This window comes from Spinacia oleracea, chromosome 6 (genome assembly GCF_020520425.1).
Source record: "Spinacia oleracea cultivar Varoflay chromosome 6, BTI_SOV_V1, whole genome shotgun sequence".
Lineage (NCBI taxonomy): Eukaryota > Viridiplantae > Streptophyta > Magnoliopsida > Caryophyllales > Amaranthaceae > Spinacia > Spinacia oleracea.
The window spans coordinates 8,705,987-8,727,739 of record NC_079492.1 but is presented as its reverse complement, the minus strand read 5'-3'; the positions used below and the strand labels follow the sequence as shown (position 1 = coordinate 8,727,739).

The window sequence follows — 21,753 nt, the reverse complement described above, 5'->3', positions numbered from 1 at the left end:
CGGTCTTGGTCTGCATATATTACATGCTAAATTACGCAAAGACATGAATTAATCAAATGAATTAGGGTATATATATGAAATCTAGTTTTGATTGTGTGCAAGAGAAGCTTTTATTGTAGTGTGAGGAAGATGTGTAATTATAAAGTTTATTCGGTCAGTTCAATAAACAGGAAAGGTAAACAAAAAAGAACCTAATTACTGTGAACTAAACATTACGAGCTGGAGGGTAGTAGTTTCTTCCACTGTAGAGGTCTTCTATCCTATAATGCGTATCATCTTGTTTTTCATTCTCTATGATTATGCCATATCACCTACAGTAACCAATCAATAACATTAAATACCTGGGTTTAAGTTAGTGATGTGTCGAAACATAATCAGGACACGACATGAGACTTAAGAGTTGACAGTTGAGACTTGAGACATGATCTAAAACCATTCCTGAGTTAGGTTGTGAACCCCTCAAATGAAGAAGAAAGAATTTTGAAGAGTCCGTCTGGGTTATCAGTATGTACCTATCAAAATGATCCAACGAACACGGGTTTAGAGCACAAAGAAGTAAAATTACTAAATCAGAAACAAGAAATTATTATATCAAAGATTAAAATTTTCACAATAAAATATCCTTGTTGTTTTCTCCCATATTAGGTTTGTTCTGATCAGATCAGTTCTGATCAATTATGATGTTCTGTTCTGATCCGTTCTGATCAGATCAGTTCTGTTCTGATCAGTTCTGATCAGACGGTTCTGTTCATATCAGTTCTGATCAGACCAGTTCTGCTCTGATCAGCTCCAGTAATACTGTTTTCTCCCATATTAGGTTTGTTCTGGTCAGATTAGTTCTGATCAGTTATGATGTTCCGTTCTGATCAGATCAGTTATGTTCTGATCAGTTCAGATCAGATCAGTTCTGTTCTGATCAGTTCTGATCAGACAGTTCTGTTCTGATCTGTTTTGATAAGATCCGTTCTGCTCTGATCAGCTCCAGTAATAGTATCCTTGTTTTTTTCTCCCATATTAGGTTTGTTCTGGTCAGATTAGTTCTGATCAGTTATAATGTTCCGTTCTGATCAGATCAGTTCTGTTCTGACCAGTTCTGATCAGATCAGTTCAGTTCTGATCAGTTCTGATCAGATCAGTTTTTATCGGTTCAGTTCTGACCAGTTTGTTCAGATCAGTTATGTCTTTAGGATTTCAGTTTCAACCTGTTCATAGAGCTGCTTCTACTTCACATTCTGTTGATCCAAATATCTTCTACTGATTTTTTTTTTCTCTTATTGTACTAGCTAGGTATTTAGCCAGCCTTTTGTCTTCAGTTTTGATAGTTCTTTTCTGTCAATTAAAGCTTGATAATCTCTCGTTTCCGCTACTGAAATACATAAAACCATTCTCTCTATTCTTGATAAGTTTATAGAGAATAAGAATATTCAAATCACTATCACCACTAATCAACACATCTACCATATTTATTGTCGCTTATTGTCACCTTATAGATTTTTTGTTTTTTCTTTATAAGGGTTGTAAATTGTAATATTGTTCGTTAGTTTCAACACCTATTTGCTTATTATTTGACACTAGTATGTGCCTGTGCTAATGCACGGGAACTTAAGATTTTAAAAAGTTAACTAAATATTATTTTCCTTTCTTATACTTGTACTTAATTATATTTTTTTGGTTAATATATTTTTACTTACCATTTCAAATTTGTATTTTTACTTACCATTTCAAATATGTATCTTACACAGAAGCATTGGAAGCTTTGGACTTTAATTCAAGTGGCCGCCGGTTTTAAGCTTCTTCGTGGAATTTGGGATCTACTTTATCCCAATATCTCTCTCCCAAGCGTTTTACAGGTGCATAGTGTTAAATTTGACATTCTTATTATTATGAAGAATTTGCCTTCAGTTTTCTACTCAACTTGTGGTTGTGTGTAAGTGATAAAAAGATTAAATCATACATATTATCAAACAAAAAATTTGAGTGTAATTATTAGACTCCTGCCTTGGATATTTTCTTTTAGCTTTTACCATCTTATTCATTATGTCGAAATTTTGTGCTCATAAATGAGTGAAACTCGCATGCTTTGTTTTCCTTGTTGACTTCACGTGCAGTTGAAAGTATGACCTTCTATGCTAAAAAAATATAATATGGAGTTAATAGAAATGAAGTTCTAGTGAGAAGACGAATATAGGTACCAAATATTAGTCACTAGTGAAGAATTATTAAAGAAGAAACATAAAGTTATGTCATGTGCTTTTCAGAATCAATTTATAACATTTGGTTTTGTAGAAATCCTGTTGTTTTTAAGAAGGCTTTTAAATCAGAAAATGCTTTTGTAAAAGAGATCTTGTTTAAGGTCTCTTGTAGAAGCACTAATTAGATTATTGGTAATATCTTAGGTTGGGTAGGTGCCTCTGTTAGAGGTGATTTTGTTTGGTGGCCCTCGATTAATGTAACCTTGATGTTTCAAGGTCTCTTTTGTTGTTAATAAAATCATTGTTAATTGCCAAAAAAGAAACCATAAAGTTATGTTATGAATTATATGTTATATCAAGGTTCTAAGAATGATCATAACGTTTACCTATAAAATTTCATATTATACAACGCATATTACTAATTATATATCTTATTACTATACTATTTTTCGTATAGATATGGATACAAGTTGGATAGATCTACCCACTGGCCACCCTGAATATGTTGATGGTTGTATGCAATTCATTGCGTTTTCCAAGCAAGGTCTATTCGAAGGAAAAATTAGATGTCCATGTAAGAACTGTAAGGTGGATAAATGGTTCCCGGTTAATGATGTAGAGCGACATATTTTGTTTAAGGGGTTTTATAAGTCGTATAGAAATTGGATCTTTCATGGTAAAGGGGATATGGTTCAACGTATGTTAGGGAGTGATGGAGGGAGTACTAGTGAAGGATCCCTTGGTAATCAAAGTGGGTTTGTAGGTCGAGATAATATGGGAGGACTATTAAGATCAGATTTTAGTGTTAATGTGCCACCCAATTTTCCAACTTTTGAAGCAAGAGAGGATGGTGAATGGACTGAGGAGCCCGTGTCATACGACAAAGATGTTCAATATGATGATTCTACAATAGAAGAAGATGCGACATATAAGAAGCTAATTCAAGCTTCTGAGGAGAAATTATATGAGGGGTGTACTAATTTTTTAAAGTTATCTTTTCTTCTACACTTATTTCACTTGAAGTGTATGCATCACTGGTCCATTGAATCTTTCAATATGCTCTTGAAGCTGATTTTAGATGCATTTCCTCAAATACTTGATTTTCCCTCGTCTTATTATTACAGTAAGAAAATGATAAAAGACTTGGGCCTTGGGTATGAAAAAATTGATGCTTGTCCTAATGATTGTATGCTGTATTGGGGTGAATTTTTAGAGAAAGACAAGTGTCATGTTTGTGGTAAATCGAGGTGGAAAACAACCAAGGGTAAGAAGGGTGACGATGTAAGTGATCAAGGTACGAATACTTGTAAGAAAGGTGTGCCAGCTAAGGTAATGCGATATTTTCCTCTTATCCCAAGACTAAAAAGAATCTACATGTCATCAGAAATAGCAGAAGATATGAGATGGCATGATACAGAGCGATTGGGTGAAGATGATAAGAAGATTTTGAGGCATCCTTCCGATGCCTTAGCGTGGAAGGCATTTGATGAGCGTTATACAGATTTTGCATTAGACCCTCGTAGTATCCGACTAGGTCTTGCAAGCGATGAATTTAATCCTTACCGTTTAATGAACACTACTTATAGGACATGGCCAGTGGTGTTGATTCCTTATAATCTTCCACCATGGCTATGTATGAAACCATCTTCTTTCATTTTGTCCACACTTATTCCCGGAAAAGCAAGTCCTGGAAATGATATTGACGTGTATTTGCAACCATTAGTTCATGAGTTGAAATTGCTGTGGGGAGGGGTTGAAGCTTTTGATGCTTTTGACGGAGTGAAATTTAATTTGCGCGCGGCTCTGCTTTGGACTATTAATGACTTTCCTGGCTATGCAATGCTCTCTGGTTTGAGCACAAAAGGTTACAATGCATGTCCTATATGCATGGATTCCACACCCTCTGATAGATTTGGGAACAAGATTTGTTATTGTAGCTATAGAAAATGGTTACCCGTAGATCACCCATATCAACGTCAGGGTGAAAAGTTTTGTGAGAAGTTTGGAACTAATGAGTTGGGTGAACCCCATCTCATCCTAGCGGCACTGATATATTGAGGCAACAAGAAAAGGCCGAGTATGTTTATGGAAAGTCAAAGGCACCACCGAAAAAGAGACAAAGAGGACATACTGATAACAATGATGTCCAAGATGAAATTGTCTTTGGTACCACGAGAAGCATATTCTTTGATTTGGTGTATTGGGAGCATAATCTTCTAAGGCATAATTTAGACGTTATGCACATTGAGAAAAATGTGTTTGAGAATCTTTTGGGAACACTTCTTAGTATGGATAAGAGTAGAGATAATAGGGATGATCGAGAAGTCCTTGAAGCATGGAGAATAAAGACTCACCTTTGGCTTAGTGCTGATCATAATGGAAATGAATACATGCCTCCAGCTTCCTATTCTATGTCTAGGGAGGAAAAAGAGAGATTCTTAAATGTTTTGCAGAAACTTAAAGTTTCGGATGGATATGGATCCAACCTTTCTAGTTGTGTGAATATGAAGCAAAGGAAGTTGATTAACCTCAAGAGTCATGACAACCATGTTCTAATGCAAGATATCTTCCCCGTCGCCTTAAGAGCTTCTAATGCTACAAAGGTTATTGACTTGTTGGCTAGATTGTCTTCGTTTTTCAAGAAGTTGTGCTCCACCAGTATTGATCCAGATGATTTAGATGGTCTTCAAGATGGAATTGTTTTAACTCTTTGTCAGTTGGAAATGGAGTTTTTGCCTTCATTTTTCACAATCATGGTCCATTTGCTGATTCACTTAGTGGAGGAGGTTAAACTTGGTGGACCAGTACAATACAGATGGATGTATCCCATTGAAAGGTTTATATCTTACCTATGTGAATTATATTTTTTTATTAAATAATTTACATTTATTATATACAAACATTTTATTTGAAAGGTATTTGTCCCATTTGAAGTCACATGTAACCAATAAAGCCCAACCTGAAGGATCTATTGCGGAAGGCTACCTTTTAGAGGAGACAATTAGGTTTTGCTCGAGATATCTTCAAGGTGTTAAGACCATATTCAACATGTCTAAAAGGATGGATGATGACATTTCAAATTCTGATGATTACTTATTTAATTCCGGCGGTCGAGTCATTGGAAAGGAGGTCAACATTTGCCTTGATGGTCAAAGCTTAAAACAAGCCCATCGCTACGTTTTACTTCACTCTGATGAGATCAAAGGGGATCTAGAGTAAGTAATATGTTGGTTTTCTTTTGAATAACAAATTTTGTAATAAATCACTCTTATGTTTTTTCTTCTTCCATGAAGTGAATTTTTAACCGAGAAGCGTCAAATGAACTTAGAAACTTCCGTCGCGGAGAGTGATGAAAGTAAATGGATCATCAATGAATTTGGAGGGTGGCTGCGAAACAAGGTTACTTAAGTTCTTTTAATGTTAATACATACTTCTGTTTTGAAAAAATAAACTTTATTTGATATAATTAAGTATTATCGTAGGTACATTTCATAGATGCAACCACCGAAGATGGGAAACTAAGAAAAGCTTTGGCGGGTGGTTTGCATTCTTATGGTAGAAAATTAAAAGGATACGTAATCAATGGATACAAATTCCTTTCCACTGATCGCGATTGTCGTCATTTGACACAAAATTCTGGAGTTATGGTTGAAGCGGATGGAGTGGAATACTACGGAAAAGTGATGGATATCTATGAATTAAATTACTATGGAGATTATAAAGTTGTATTGTTTCGTTGTGACTGGGTAGACATTCGTAGGGGTGTAAGAACATATCCAAACGGCGGAGTATGTGTCAATTTCTCTAAATTGATGCATACTAGACGATTATTGCAAGATGATCCATTTGTATTCTCATCTCAAGCAAAACAAGTCTTTTACATAGAAGATGAGATACAAAAAGGATGGTTCCATGTTGTTAAGAATAAGCCTAGAGATTTGTTTGATTTAGGTGATTCTTTACCAGTAGCGGAAGAGGGTGGGGCCAATTGATCATGCTTATTTATTTTATGCCGTTATTCTTTGTATTTGTATTCTATTGATTCGATCTATGGACTTATTATCTTTTATTTTCAATGTACTAGTTATATCATGCTCTTTTCCGGAAGCTCTTGGGTTACTCTCTTGTATTGTCTCTTGGTTATTGGGAATATTGCATAATAGAGTAAGGATCGAGGTGAGTGACTAATGAAGGGAAAGATTAAAAGGAAAGACTGGGATAATGGATTGTGGATAAATCTGCAATTCAACAATATGATATCTGAATTTAGTTTAATGCTTGAAACAACGTTTAATCTTATATCATTCACCTTAATTAGGTTTGCAGATTAACACATTTATTTCTCTGTACACCCATATATAGTGGTAAGCCTATTGACGGTTTCACCCCTATGAATGTCTTCACAATGTAGCATGGCTGAAGTTTGTAGCAAATTACTGAAATTTTATTCAAAATAAAACTAACTAAAGGTTGAGCATCTGCATCTGTGCTGCTGGTTTCAAGCTGAGTTCAGCCTTTTCTTCTAGTTGTTCTGGGTATGGTTCTCTATTCTGTTCTGATGTTCTGTTCTGATGTATGCAGGGGCTGGTTTTTTTTTCTCTTGCATTCTGGTTCTTTTCTCTTGCAGTCTGGTTGCAGGCGACTTATCGGTTGAGGTCTGCTACTATCTTTTTACGTTACAGTTGATTCTTCTGTGTTGGTTGGCTTCTTAAGTGTTTCAGCTTCCTGTTGTGTTGACTTCCCGCCTGCTATGCTAATATTTATGAGTAGATTGCTTTTGCAACTCAGTAGCAGGCAACTTACTATTTAGAAGCTTAATATAGATGTGGAGTTAATTGGTCGACTATGAACCAAAGGATAAGTCTCATGTATTTTTTCTCTTGTCTTTGTGATAGAATGGATAGATGTGTGTGTGTGTGGCGGGGGATGTTTCGATGCGTTGCTTTGAAATAGACAGTAAATCTGGTTGTGTAGGCAGCTTCGTGGGATATACCAAGTCACCTTACCTTTCACGTTCCTTATTTGTAACTAATTTTACTTGTAACTGATATAGTGGTCATTGGGCAAAGTTAAATCGTGAGCATAGTTTAAATTGTTGGGCGGTTAAACCCCTGAATGAATTTGCTGTCAAATTCGACTTACTGGTTCCATCTTTACTTACATCTTCATCATTATCAACAACCGGCTTACTTCTGATACATTCATCATTGTCTTGCACCTCATCAGACTTGTTTAACACTAGTGTGCCACGCCTCTTTTTCCCCGCTATTTTACCAGCATGTTTTCCACCCTTACTAACTGCAACACTCTCATTGATTGTCAAATTGGACTTAGTACTGATCTGCTTTCCACCATCAACATTCGTTTTATTTGCATCGCCCTCATTGACTTGCACCTCAGACTTGTTTAACACCAGAGTACCACCACGCCTCTTCTTCCCAACTAATTTACCAGCAGATTTAACACCCTTACTAGTACTTTGATCATTTGCAAGAACAGGTTCGTTTTCTTTGTGAAATTTCGTTTAATCAAGATGACAGTCTTGTAAAGATAACAGTTTTCTAGATTGATGTACTGTTTTTGGATTTGTTCTTGTCCAAGGGTCCCAGAGTAAACTTGGTGTGCATCAGGATGCAGTCTCAGTTTGTCCTTGGCCAGTAAGATTGCAGCCTGGCTGCATTTGCTGATATACCAGGAGTTCTCTCTATAGGAGAAGTTGTCTCTTGGTTTATAGATCAGTGTACAAAAGAAGTATGAGTCAATTTACTGCTAATCTGTGGTTCCATCTAGGATTTTGTTAGTGTTTTCTGCTTCCATCTGTTTATAACAAGGTTTTTGAGTTGGTTGCTTATTTTGTACCCATAAAATAAGAGGGAGAATTTATTTGGTAACCATCTGACTGAAAAGGGGTGTTTGAACGGAGCTGCAATTACGAATTTCTGATTCAATTTCAAAGCAAATCTCCAAAAACAACCATATCTAAACTTTGTTACCCTAGTGCGGATGAAAATTGTGGACCTGGTTGCTGGTGATTTATATGTACTTCGTTACAAGTTAATTAAGCCCTTCGTAGAAAATGGGAAGATAGAAAAGGGTTTGTTCAGAATTCAGATTTAAGTATGCTAGGGCTGTGAAATGGTGTTAAATATTGATTGATAAAAATAAGTTTCTTGTTTTCAAGAAACACAAACCTGTCAAGTATTATGTTTACAGAGTGTATTTTTTGTTTTATGGAGCAAAATCTTTTCTGAAAGAATAATGGTTTTGTAAAGATAAATATTCTATTTAATCCAAGTCATGGTGTATTCCATGTTATTAGGTTCTGCACTCTTTGATTATTGAGTCTCTATGTTCATAATCGAACTTATTGGCTGACTGCACTGCTAGATTTTTTACGGTAGTCCATAAGAATTTTGAGCTGTGTATTTAGTTGTGGCCTTACTAGTTCAAATTACACTATCATCTTGATTAGACAAAGTATTAATTAATCCCAGATATGCAGCTTGCTTATATCCTATTTACTATTTAGTGTTTCATTCTTACATTTGTTGGTTTCATCATTTTTTTTATTCATGGATGATTGTGTTTCTTACTTGCTGAACAGGAACTAAAAAGTCATGACTTACAGTACTAAAAGAACATTTTTAGCTACCGATATCAGATCAAGCCTTGGTACATCGAAGTCACCCAAACCTTCTGATCCATCACCCAAATCTTCTGATCCATCCATCCAAAACTGGGGACCGTTCACCCCTCCAACACTTGGAGTATCACAATCATTTGAGTCTGTTTCACAACCCATCAAACAACCCACAACTGCTAAAAAACCCACCTTTTCTACATCATCTCCTTCAATGGTTGCATCACAATCATCCATGCCTCGGTCTACTTCCATGATGTCAAAGCAAAAACTTAAGACATCATCAAAACTAGCTGGTACCCAGTCAAAACCATCCTCTAACCCATTACCACAATCAATTTCGCCAACTCTTACAGGAGCATTACAACCGCAAACAAAGGTTGCACAAAGTAGATGGTCAAAAGGACCTTTGTTTCCCAACCTGATTGAAATAGGAGCACAAAAAACAGCAACAACGAATCTTGCAGCCTCACACCAACCTACTGTGAAGCCTAACCTGCAGAGTACTACTCAGCCTAATGTGAAGCCTATCCTCAAGCCTCCTATGCAGCCTACTACTCAAGCTACTGTGAAGCCTGTCATAGCTACCCGACAGCCTTCTCTGGAGCGGGACAAAGCTGCCCAACAACTTCATAAAGTTAGACATCAGCCTGAAAAAGCTTCACTCACAGGTACCAAACCACATTTGGAAAAAAGAGCGTTTGTTGCACCCATGAGGGCAACAAAATTTGTGATGTCACGACCTCCTACACCACCAATCACCATGTCAGGGAAAGATCGAGCCGGGAAGCTTGCTTCTGGTCAGGTGCCTCCAACTTACATGCATGTGAGTGAAAATGCATTTCAAAATCAATCTCCTCCATCCAATCATATCGAGGCTGAAGTTATGCCAACTTACAACTGGGAGGAATCAGAAGAATCGGCTCCAGAGAGTGTTGAAGAATTGGATGAAAATGAAGGAAGTGATACTACTGTGAAAAAATCAATACCTCGACATCGGGTTATTGTTCAAAATTGGTCGTATCAGAGGGAGTTTGATGAGAAGAACGAGGTTATAGCTATAGGTAAACATGTCTTTACTTAATTTAAATATGCAAACTGTGAATTATATTGGTGATTTTTTCTATCTCATTTAACTCCATATCTCTGGCAGATGCTGAAGGAATACACCACCTTGTGAAAGGTTCGGTTATGCCTCGAGACGTTTGGCTTGATACACCGGGATTCAGATACATTGTTAAGTTCAATGAATTCAACAAACCTCTTCGAAAAGGTGGTAAAATCCTTGTGAGTTTCCTTGGAGATATTGCAAAAATAGATGACATGTGTCCAGTGGGATTGGATAGGTTGCGTGATCTGGACGCTAACTTAAGAGCTAATATAGTTAAAGCTATTCGGGTATGTGGATTTATCCTTCTTAACACTTACATTAATTTATAGTTTTGTTCTCTCCTAATTCTTCAGCCAATAGCTCTTTTTGCAATATCGCTTAAGCCAAGTTCCGTTGCCTTTTCTAATCAACACCTAACTGAACAAGGCCCTAATAACAAACATAGGACATGCTAATTTCATCTTGTTTTTATGTGAATATTTGGCATGATGCTGTGTTAAATTCGTTGAATATATATGAACTTTTGATTTGTGTTAGGTTGTTATTAATTCGTTGAATTTGTAATTTATTGCCTGATATTAGCAAATTAAGACCTATACTGTTTGAATTTTTGTTGTTTAATCTACCATTAACTGACGGTTTCATCTATCGTTTATTGATTTCATCTTGTTTCTGTGAATATCTGGTATGATGCTGTGTTAAATTCATTGAATATACTAGTGATGGAGACGGGGCAGGAAGTAGGAATTTCAGAATTTTTAGAAGTTTTTGTTCCAGTATGGTTCCAGAAAGTCTTGCATATCCTCACTCAATTCCACTTTTTGTTCCAATTCCAGTGAATACGGCTGAAAATCACTCAATTCCAGTTTTTGTTCACTCAATTCCAGTTTTGTTCAAGTGAAGACGGCTGAAAATCAGCACAAAATTGCTTCAAATCATAGCTATTTTTATAAATTAATATCCTCTTCCTTCCTAGAGAAAACTCAAGCTTTTCGTCAACGCCATTTTCCTTGCTTCAACACCAAAAACTTCCAAACATTAGCCAAAAGGTTGCAAAGATGTCCAGAAGAACATTCAACCTTTTATACTGTAGTAACCTGCATATGATAAGAAAAAATAGGTCATATATCAAGCACACTTTCAAAGAAATTCACCATTTTAGTGTTGTTATGTGGATGCCCTTGTGACATAGGGCGCAAAAAATGGAATAAGCCACCTTAGAGAGCATACCCCTAAACAGAATATGAGACATTCTCAGTGGGATACCATTAAGCACTACTGCAATAGCTAAGCTTCTACCATTCACCACTTCCACTTTGATCTTTGGGTGCCTTTCCAAAACAAATTCGCCGTTTCTGTTGAAATTAACTCCCTGAAAGAACAATGATCAGAAGAAAAAATTTAGCTATTTTCCATTACTTTACCAGAACATAAGCAAAAAGAATCATGGCTTAGCTTCCTTGACCACTGTGCTTTACACACCCTCACTCAATTCCACTTTACTGCCCCAACTCGGCCTCACATTAACAACAACAACATCCACCGCCGACATCAATGATCATCCCCTTATTCCACCTATACCGTCAGTTTGTCATCCAATATTGAAGGAGACAACAACAGCAATGGAATGAGTATGACTAAGGGTGAACACACCCCTGACTCTTCTGTCTAACGAAAATATGGACAATATGTATATGCTTATATATTCATTGGTAGTTAGGTGTCTCATGTAATGTATATATTATCATGGCAAGTATCGATTGAATTATGAGGAAAAAAAACCTTTACCAATTAGTCATCAGCAATCTACCCAGTGCCCACAAACCAAACACAAAGAAGTTATTCTAGAACTCTTTCTTATGCAAACAAGAAAAGGTGGGAAATTTGGGGACTTTCCCTATTCAAAAAATTCCATATTCTAACCCAAATACAGAGGGAAATCACACAAACTTGCTTACACAATTATATTAATCAATTACAAAATCATAATAATTTCACATTATATATCAATCAATAAGAAAATGCTAAAAGTTAACAAAACTGCATAAATTAAAAAGTAGTTGGAGAAAAAAGGACCGAAAATTGTCTAGAGCTAGAAAATCTACTCAATTTCAACCCAATAAACCCCTAATTTCCAAAAACTACATCAATTAAATCTAGGAATAAATCAATTACAAAAAGAAAAAAAAAATCATTATCACCTTCTACGAATACTTGCAGGAAGTCACAACAGGTTCATCTATAGATAAGTCAAGCAAGCATCAAGACCGATTCTCGATTCGCGAGTCTTTTGTATGGTGTTGTTGCTCCTGCAGCTGCTACGACATGTTCTTTCACATCCGGTTGTAAATTAACATACGGAGCCAATTTAGAGGAGAAAATGTGAGGAAGAGAGAGATAGAGATGAAGGGTAAAGAATAAGAAGATACCATGACTCCATGAGTGAGTTTCTTCAAAGAGATAAAGAATGGGAGAGGAATAAAAATTGAGAAAGCCGTATAGTTGGGACAAGAGAGAGTATTTGAGGGGCATTTTTGTAGGTGGTTTTTGTTTTTAATGTAAGTTTTATTTGGGAAGTTATTAAATAGGCGGTTGTTTATTCAATTTTCAATTTTCAATTTTTGTGATGGTTGTTTGGGAGGGATTTAAATATTTTTGGTGGGAATGTGTAAAATTGCTCCATTGGGGATTTGGAGTTCTCACATAAGCCAATGACTTTTTTATTATTATATAGGATTTGAACTTTTAATCTATGTTGTTAACTTGTTTTAATTCGTTGAATTTGTAATTTGTTGTTATCTTTGTGTTTCACTCATAATTTGGCACTTCTTCCGTTTTATATACTTGCAACATACTTTTTCACACAGTTTAACACTTACATTGAGTCCTTTTTCTTTGAAGAAACATTTTGTGATACCTGATGGGGAGCTAGTTAACACATCACTTTTAAACCGCATGGACAGACCATGGAAGCAGCATAGATACACATTGAAGAAAAAAAATTTCGATCCAGTGAAAACTCCAGAACAGAACTTTGCCAATCTGCCTGATGGAGTCTCCTCTAAGAGTTGGTCGGATTTGGTTACATATTGGTTTACACCAAAGGCCATGGTTTGTTACCTCGAAAGATCCTAAATTTAGTAAGTTTAATTTATTTTATTCATGCTAACATTGATTTCTTGAAACTAGGAAAAATCTGAACTGGGAAAAAATGCTCGAGCATTACAAGACCGTAGTCACAAGAGTGGTGCTACAAGCTTTGCTAATCGAAGAGCTGATTTGGTATGATTTTCTACCTTCTTTGAGTTGTTGCATTTTAGTTACTAAGTAGATAGGAACATAAAACACAAAGATACTATAATCAGCCCTACTCCACAAGTTTGTTTATTTATTTGTTTCCTATAATTGCAGAAAAAGAAAGGGGAGTTTAGCGAATTGGCATTTTACAAATCAGTTTATGCCAAAGATGGAAGCTTTGAAGAGGGCACACCCTCTCATCAATTTATGGTATCCATTGCGTTGAGCTTATTCAATCTTTCTCTTATCTATGCGAACTCCTTAATTCAATATTGCTCTAATTTATAGTATCCAACATGATATGTGAAGACATTTCAATTTTTAAAAAGTGGCCAAATTCTTATTTGCTTATTTTCTCAGTTCATTAGTTTTTAGCCAGGTGAATCCTACTCTGCACTTTAGTTTAACAGGCTCGGTAAATAGTGTGTCACTCTGGCGAGTTCATCCACTCAGCAGTTGAACTGATCTGATCAGCTCTGTTCTGATCAAAACTGATTTGATCTGAACAGAACTTATCAGTTCATTTTCCAACAGCTGTACAAGATTCTATATTAGGTTGTGCATCACATAACATGAAGACTACTTGCTCTTTAAAATTCCTCAATTGTCTTAGTATGACTGTTTTAGTACCAGTGGCAGAATAGGATTCTGTCATCTTTTTGGTTAGGCACTCAGGCTCTATGATATTTTATAACAAATTTACTGTGACTACTAAAAATTCCTGCTCTGTTAAAAAAACATTCTATACCAGTTCAGATCGCACTGATTAGAATTGATTACCAGTTCAGATAGTACGAATTTAGTTTTGACCTGTCATCTAATAAGACTACTATAAGTTTCTTCTGCTGCCAAACATTTCAGTTTTCTGGCAAAAAAAGATCTATAATTGTGAGATATATAGGAAGTTTAGGAATACACCTTCAAAAAGATTGACATGTCGAGATGATATCCTCGGCAATGTAATCTCCAGTCTTTTGTGACATGAGAACATGACTTTCCCATCAGAAGTTTTGCATACAAGTTATAGAATGGTCAACTATTAAATAATATGCTGAAATACATCAGATTTCACCTTCAGAAGTTTTGCATACAACTTATCAATTCTGAATATTTCTGTTCCGATCAGATCAGTTTTGATCAGATCCGTGCTGATCAAATCAGTTAAAACAAGGCCTCTGATATCTATATATGTATATATTGCATTAGCATTAACAAATGTAACAAGGCCTCCGATCTTTTATCTTCTAGAGCTTACACTTCTGATATTCGCTTCTCATATTATCTAACAGGAGGAAGCAAACGATGAGGTCCAAGAAAACCTTGCGAGTTCCTCTTCTTCCTTGTCTAGGGTTGAAATTGAGAATGAGGTCTTTAATAGGCTTATGTATAAAGGTGAAATACCTAAACGTCCTCTGAATTATGGGTTTGGAGTGAAGCAAAGTGACATCTTTGGAGTGGAAGGTTTGCTAAGGAAAGAAGGGTCAAGCTATGTTAACAATGGTGCCGTGGAAGTGGAGAACATAAAAGGTGAACTATCAGCTGTAAAGAAGCAAAATCAGGAACTTGCACAACAAAATAAAGCTCTAAGCACGAAGTTTGATGAAACAACGCAGTCATTTAAAATGATTGCTTCTTTCTTAGGACAAGTTTTGAAGGAAGTACGCAAAGGAAATGTTTCATCAGATCTTTGGTGCGGAATCAGCAATACATATGGTTAGTCATTTTGCTTTAGCAACATGCATGTCTTACCGATTAAGTATTTGAATATTTGTTTTTAGTAAACTCAATGTAAAATGTGTTCGACGTGGCTTATTAAAATGGTTTTTGTAGATTAATGATGATTCTGGTGGCAGTGGTGAAAAATAGGCCGAGACATGAGATGTGGACACTATTGCCAAAAGCAAGGTAATCTTATATGGACTTAACTATGTTGCTAAGATTGATTTTTTTTGCTATTTGTGACCATAAACATGATTTATAACCCTATGTTTCTGTGGACACATTCTGAACCTGCAAGCCAGATTTCCTTACCGTTTGAATTTGTTTGCTGTTCTGTAACTTAATTGAACCTGTATAAAGCTCTGATTGAGCGTGTGCAAGAACTTATTGATTGCACTACTTTCTATCATTACATTTTTGTTCCTTTTTTCCTTGTTTTTGTACTTGGTTATGGTGTCAGTTGTTGGGCCATGTTGGCTAAGAAATGAATTTGCTGCTTCGTGATCGACACTAATCTATTGTTATCAGAATTAACTAAAGTACTGAATTAATTAATAGGCCAAGTAATGAAGTATTAACTGAAGCTCCATTTGTTTTGCTGCTGTTTTTTAACAGCACCAAAATAAGAACCCCACCAGAATGTAGCTAATTACTCTCACACCAAAACTGCAAACCTGAACTTTGCTACTGGCTATAATTACTGTTATGGCATTTTAAACCTATTGCAGCTGTCAAACAAGGTAAAAGATAGTAGGGCCTAACAGATAACCAATAGTTCCAGGTCATGGCATCTCCTAGCTCTTACTATAATGGGCTGCTCTGAATGTTGCTAATAGGTACTTTCACTACTTTGCTAGCATTTGCTTTGTTAAAAATTATTGACAACACTGTAATGGGCATATCTGGAGTTTTGGAGGAAGGACCTTTATGTTTCAAAGGTTCTCTGCTCTACTCAAAGTCACAAACCCTTACTTTTATATTTGCAAAGGGCTAATTCTGAATTTCAGAGCTGCATTAGGTTCGTCTTTTGCTTTTATAGGAGAGATGAGAAGAGGTTTATGGCAGGATACGGCTGCTACCAGTGGCTCTGACTTCTGAAAGTGCTGATTTCATGACTATCACTACAAAAAAACGCGGCACATTGTGACGCTTTTTGGGACAAATTGTGACGCTCTACAGTGTCGCTATTTCACATAGCGACGCTTTGGGAGAGGGTCGCTATTTTCATTGCCGCTATTTACCGACGCTTTAGAGCGTCACAATTTGCAAAATATCGACATATTTCTCCGTCGCTATTTGGGATATAGTGACTCTATAGGGAGTCGCAATATTTAGACTGTATAAAGCGTCACTATTTGCACGCGTATAAACACATTTTTTCGCCACTATAAACCATATAGAGACGCTTTAGACACCCGAAATATATAGACTCTTATTAGAGTCACTATATGTTCACTTTCGTGCGAGGTCCCCCCATTCCCTCCAAAATAATTTAGACCCTTTGGAGCGTCACAATTTGCATCATATTATTTTTCATATATACATAATAATTTAGACGCTTTGGAGCGTCACAATTTGCATTCACACTTGTGTGTGTGTGTGTGTGTGAATTAATCTAAAATCATGAATTGTCTATAAAAATATATATTGACCATAGATGATGGTAATCAAATACAAGAATCAATTTACTACATTATCATAAAACAACGTAACGCCGTGCTTTGATTAATTTAGAAAAAGTGATTAACAATCATCCATACATTAAATTAATTTACAAAGTCTAGTCAAACTGAAATAAAAGCAATATGTTATAACAAAAACAACTTTCTAACATCATTTTTTCTATAAGATAGTCCAAAACTAAATACCAAGTAAACCTAACTAATTACCAAGTAAACCTATTGCTATGTTAGCGGCTTCAAGATAACTTGTTAATCTTGATCTACATTTTACCATTACCACTTGAATCATCAATAATCTGCAAAGAAAATTTAATATGTCAAATATATATATACAAAGCATGATGAACACATTTTTAAATCAAAGGAAAATTAACAACAATAGTCATTTGAATCACTCAAATTATAAGTGACCATCTGTTCCTGATGCGCCAATTCAGCCTACCCTTTTTCACCATATTCCTCCTTCTAACCTTTCTGCTAAATTTGTTGAGAATGTCCTTGGCCGCTTATTTGCAGCCAATACTAATGGTGTTAAGGCTTTCGAGTTCTTCAAGTTCACCCTTCACTATTTCAACGTATCTCACTTCAGATGCATTTCAATTATATATGTTGATATTAGCTTTTCATGTTTATTTTGTCATCTACAATTAAAGTTCTCAACATTTTCTATCAGCTTTAAAGTTAAGCAGGAGGATCATATCCCACATAGCGTCATGTTAGCTCTTCAAAAATGATTTTCCAAACCTGGACAAAACTAAAAAGAACTTCTCTTCAAGCTGAAATATCTTATCAGCTTATTCTAATTGCTACTCTATGTACTTTGTTTTAATCTGCAACCATCTTTAAGACATTTCCCAACATTTCTCTTACCGTTTAGCATACATCCAAAAGAACAGACCCGCATCTTTAATTCAGACCACATATGCGCCAAAATCCATTCTCAGCCTTGATCAAACAGTTTAGGTTCTATTTGCAGCTAATTTAGCACTAAAGTCCAACAAACATTATTATGCTCATGCTAGGAAACAACCTTAATCGTCTGATGGGTGTTGTGAGTGGTACAAAAGATACAATACAAAGTAGGCAAGATGAATACTCACATCTTCACTGTACTACTGGTCAAACTAAGGGGCAAATGTGATTTTAAAGCTCTCACAACAAAAATGAAGATAGGACAAGATTAGTTGCATATCGTCTAGGTTATAATCCAAGTTCACAAATTGTGCATCAGCCTCGGTTACTTTCATTCGTTATTTAAAAGTCTTTCTTCTGTGACGTTTTGCCAAACAAAATACGGCAACAAAAGATATGACCCTCAATCCATGTCCAACAATGCGTGAGAGTATATGGCCAGAGGCCTCAGCTGGGGATCATGAATCTAAAATCAAAATTCACATAGGAAGCAGCAGACACCAGCACTACGGGAAAACACGGCATATTTTGACGCTTTTTCTGGAATATATTGACGCTCTAAAGCGTCGAAAATTATTATATCGACGCTTCTCAGGACAGTCGAAATTTTGATGGTCGATATTTTCCGACGGTTTAAAGCGTCGCTATTATTCCATTTTCCGCGCTTTAGAGCGTCGATATTTGCCAAATTGCAACAGTTTGTCCGGTCGAAATATTTCGACTATATATTCCGTCGCTATTTACTCCACTTTCGCGCAACACCAACGCATATTTCGACCCTTCACTCAGTCATTTCTAGTATAAACATTTTCGTTCCACCAAATCTAGACCCATCTGAGGGTCACAATTTGATACTATATTTTTTTCCGCCAAACCAATTTAGACCCTTCTAAGAGTCACAATTTTATACTATATTTTTACCGCCAAACAAATTTAGAACCTCCTGATCACAGTTTCAAAGCATATATTGTTCTTCATTCCGGCCGACCTTTGCATAATAACATATATATATCCAAAAATATATATATATATATCTATATATAGTGAACAATAAAACTTAATCATTATCATAAAATAATAATTAATTAGCAACAATGTATTTTATAAAAAGTGCTAACAATCATCCACGCATTAATTTGTATTGTCAACTCAAACTGAAATAAAAGCAATACAAAAACAACTTTCTAGCATCATTTGTTCTACCCTGATCAACATAGTAAAAAACGAAAGAAAAACAACTTCCTAACTAAGTCTAATTAAGCAAATAAATCCTATCGCCATGATAGCTTAGCGCGCTTGAAGATAACTTGTTATCCCTCTAAGTTTCACCATTATAGCTTGAATCATCATTAATCTGCAAAGAAAATTTAATGTCAATTTTTTTTTGGTAAAAATCTATTATTACTAGTCACAACATCACCAATAACTCTCATCCATCTCAACGTCAGAAACCAGTAGAGCCGAAAAGAAAGGAAGCCAAAGGCAACCTTCAACCTACACACACACCAAAATCTATTGCACAAACCCACAGCAGATAAAAGACTACAAATCCCACCCCATTAATCCAGACAATAACAAAGTCAACAAAAAAATGCAGCAGTAACGGTTCTATGCATTTACGGTCCTGATGCATCACAACATGCAACAGAGAAACTGATGCAATCAGCAAAAAAACACAGTACCAGTACATTGCGATAAACTGTCAACAGGTGAGATCTGAAACTGAAGCTTACGATTACACCTAATAAACTAATCGTAATTGCTGTTATTAGGTGTCGTCCGATAAACTGTCAACAAAATTTAATCACTAAAGCAGCCAATGCATGCTGGACGAACGAAAATTCTACCAGATAGGATGATTCAAGATTCATTGAAGCTTGACTTGTTTAGTGAAAATGGCAGAGATCCAAAGTTCAAACTCCCCGTCTCAACGACCAAGATGCTAGTTTTTACCCCCAAATATTGCTTTATAATCACCCCAGTACCCTAGTAAAGAATAATGAATTGATAAACCGATTTTAATGGTCATCTTTGTCCTCTAGGTTTATTATATCCACGAAGAAAAGTATGAAAATCACAACAAATTTGACATTAGACTGATGTTTTAAATTAATCAATGAAAATGCATCACACTTCACAGCACAAAACTTATTTTAACATTCTGAGAGTTACCAATCGGATTCTAAATATTTCTTTAGTCCTTCCTATGTTAGAGTTCCTTTATTTTTTTATTATTATTGCTGCTTGTCTTTTCACCTATTCACTGTGCAGATAGTCTAAGAGCTTTTTTGTTATTTCAGGGGATCAGTCGGTTATAGAAGTGTTTTCTTCAGTGTCACACGGGGAACTGGATTCATGCACAGGGCATTCCAGGGTACAGATGTCTTGTTTACTCTCTGCTATGCGTCTTGTTTGCTGTAGTTACTAGATTCCTTTGACATTTACTATTGTATTTGTTATTTTATTTTGGCAGCTTATGGGAAGCACAGAGGCGGGCCCATTGGGGAATGTTAGGAAAGGAGTACTGGTAAATATTCCCTCGTTCAATTTTTCATAGAATTAATCTTAGTGCATTTCTTTATCTCTTGGGATTACATTTGCAAACAACCACTATTTTGTTCACTATTGTGGTCAGCTTCAGATATTTAATGTTCTTAGTTTTGATCTTTCTTAACTTCTTGTGCTTTAGAAGTGGTGGAAGACCTGACAAACCTATTACGATCAACTATATCTGCTGGTGATGCACTAGCTTAACTAGAAGGAGGAACATTACTATTTTGTTTTGGGTGCTAAAACATAAGTTTTGGCAAGAAGCCTGTCCACACATCCCAAAATAAGTTAAAGGATATACAGTTAGATTTAATCCCATATTTTGGTCAGAGTTGTAAGTTTGTGTAACGTTTTGTTTAAGCTTCAAGTTCACAGATAACTTATATTTCAACGCGAAACACTCCTAAATTTTAGGCCTCCATTCTTCGAACTTCCTAGATCTCCTCTAATCTATGTTATCGAACACTAAACCTTAATCCCTCCAGATTTTGGATTAAAGAAAATTATAAAGTTATAAAAATCGCAGACATCAAAATGTTGTATGAACTTTGGCTAATTCATTTTCTAGGATAGTAGGTGTTTGAATTTGACTAGGTTTCCTACGTGTGTTATCACTAAAAATAATAACCTTGCCAAGACTTACAAAATTTAGGAAACTGAAGATCTTGCAAGCTCAGTTAAATAGCCCTGTCGCCCACTCAACCTATTGCCATTTGAGTTGTACGTCTGTGTCGTACACTATGTATGCAGAAATGGATGCAAATCATGCAATAAAATGACCAACATTGAGGATGACTCCTCGAGGGAGTCAACAGAGAGCTAGTACACTCCAAAATCAAGATAAAGACATTGTCTATCTAGATAATATTAAAGAAAAGCCAGTGCATCAGAGTTACTGGGACTATGAGGCTGCTACTTTATCTCAGAATGTAAAGGGTTTGGAGAAAAGAACAACACTTTGCTGTGACACTCACGCTTATCAGCCACTTTCCCGGGAACCTTCAAAGAAGGTAATGAAGAGAATAACCTTTTAGGAAATCCAGAGTACAAACTCAAGCATCAAGCAATATATGCCCAAAGTTATAATGGTAGGATGATACAGGATATGCAGCAAAACAAGAAAAGAGAATCAACCGGTTTCTTTGAAAGAGATGGAAGAAATGGAACTGGCTATTCATTAGGCCATGTCCTGTATCATCCTACCATTATAACCAGTAGCAAAGTTCAGGTTTGCAGTTTTGGTGTGAGAGTAATTAGCTACATTCTGGTGGGGTTCTTATTTTGGTGCTGTTAAAAAACAGCAGCGAAACAAATGGAGCTTCAGTTAATACTTCATTACTTGGCCTATTAATTAATTCAGTACTTTAGTTAATTCTGATAACAATAGATTAGTGTCGATCACGATGCAGCAAATTCTTTTCTTAGCCAACATGGCCCAACAACTGACACCATAACCAAGTACAAAAACAAGGAAAAAAGGAACAAAAATGTAATGATAGAAAGTAGTGCAATCAATAAGTTCTTGCACACGCTCAATCAGAGCTTTATACAGGTTCAATAAAGTTACAGAACAGCAAACAAATTCAAACGGTATGGAAATCTGGCTTGTAGGTTCAGAATGTGTCCACAGAAACATAGGGTTATAAATCA

The 21,753-nt window shown here is 35.9% G+C and overlaps 2 protein-coding genes and 1 long non-coding RNA gene across 3 annotated transcripts; 2 read left to right on the top strand and 1 right to left on the bottom strand.

Annotated features, from left to right (window-relative positions):
- Window positions 1-2,651: 2,651 nt before the first annotated feature.
- On the top strand, window positions 2,652-6,184 carry LOC130462901 (uncharacterized). Its single transcript, XM_056831878.1, has 5 exons — window positions 2,652-4,141; window positions 4,234-5,028; window positions 5,108-5,407; window positions 5,486-5,591; window positions 5,675-6,184. Exons 1-5 carry the CDS (start codon window positions 2,652-2,654, stop codon window positions 6,182-6,184), a joined length of 3,201 nt encoding a protein of 1,066 aa, XP_056687856.1.
- Window positions 6,185-10,678: 4,494 nt separating this feature from the next.
- Window positions 10,679-12,433, bottom strand: LOC130462459 (uncharacterized). Its single transcript, XR_008922692.1, has 3 exons — window positions 12,145-12,433; window positions 11,174-11,315; window positions 10,679-11,040 (listed from the first exon to the last, which is right to left on the bottom strand). It is a non-coding gene; the product is annotated as an uncharacterized lncRNA (long non-coding RNA).
- A 450-nt stretch (window positions 12,434-12,883) lies between these two features.
- On the top strand, window positions 12,884-20,227 carry LOC130462900 (uncharacterized). The gene is made up of 9 exons (XM_056831877.1): window positions 12,884-13,054; window positions 13,133-13,225; window positions 13,355-13,450; window positions 14,530-14,953; window positions 15,688-15,699; window positions 15,796-15,897; window positions 19,854-19,927; window positions 20,027-20,080; window positions 20,189-20,227. Exons 1-9 carry the CDS (start codon window positions 12,899-12,901, stop codon window positions 20,225-20,227), a joined length of 1,050 nt encoding a protein of 349 aa, XP_056687855.1. The 5' UTR covers window positions 12,884-12,898.
- The last annotated feature ends 1,526 nt before the right edge of the window (window positions 20,228-21,753 follow it).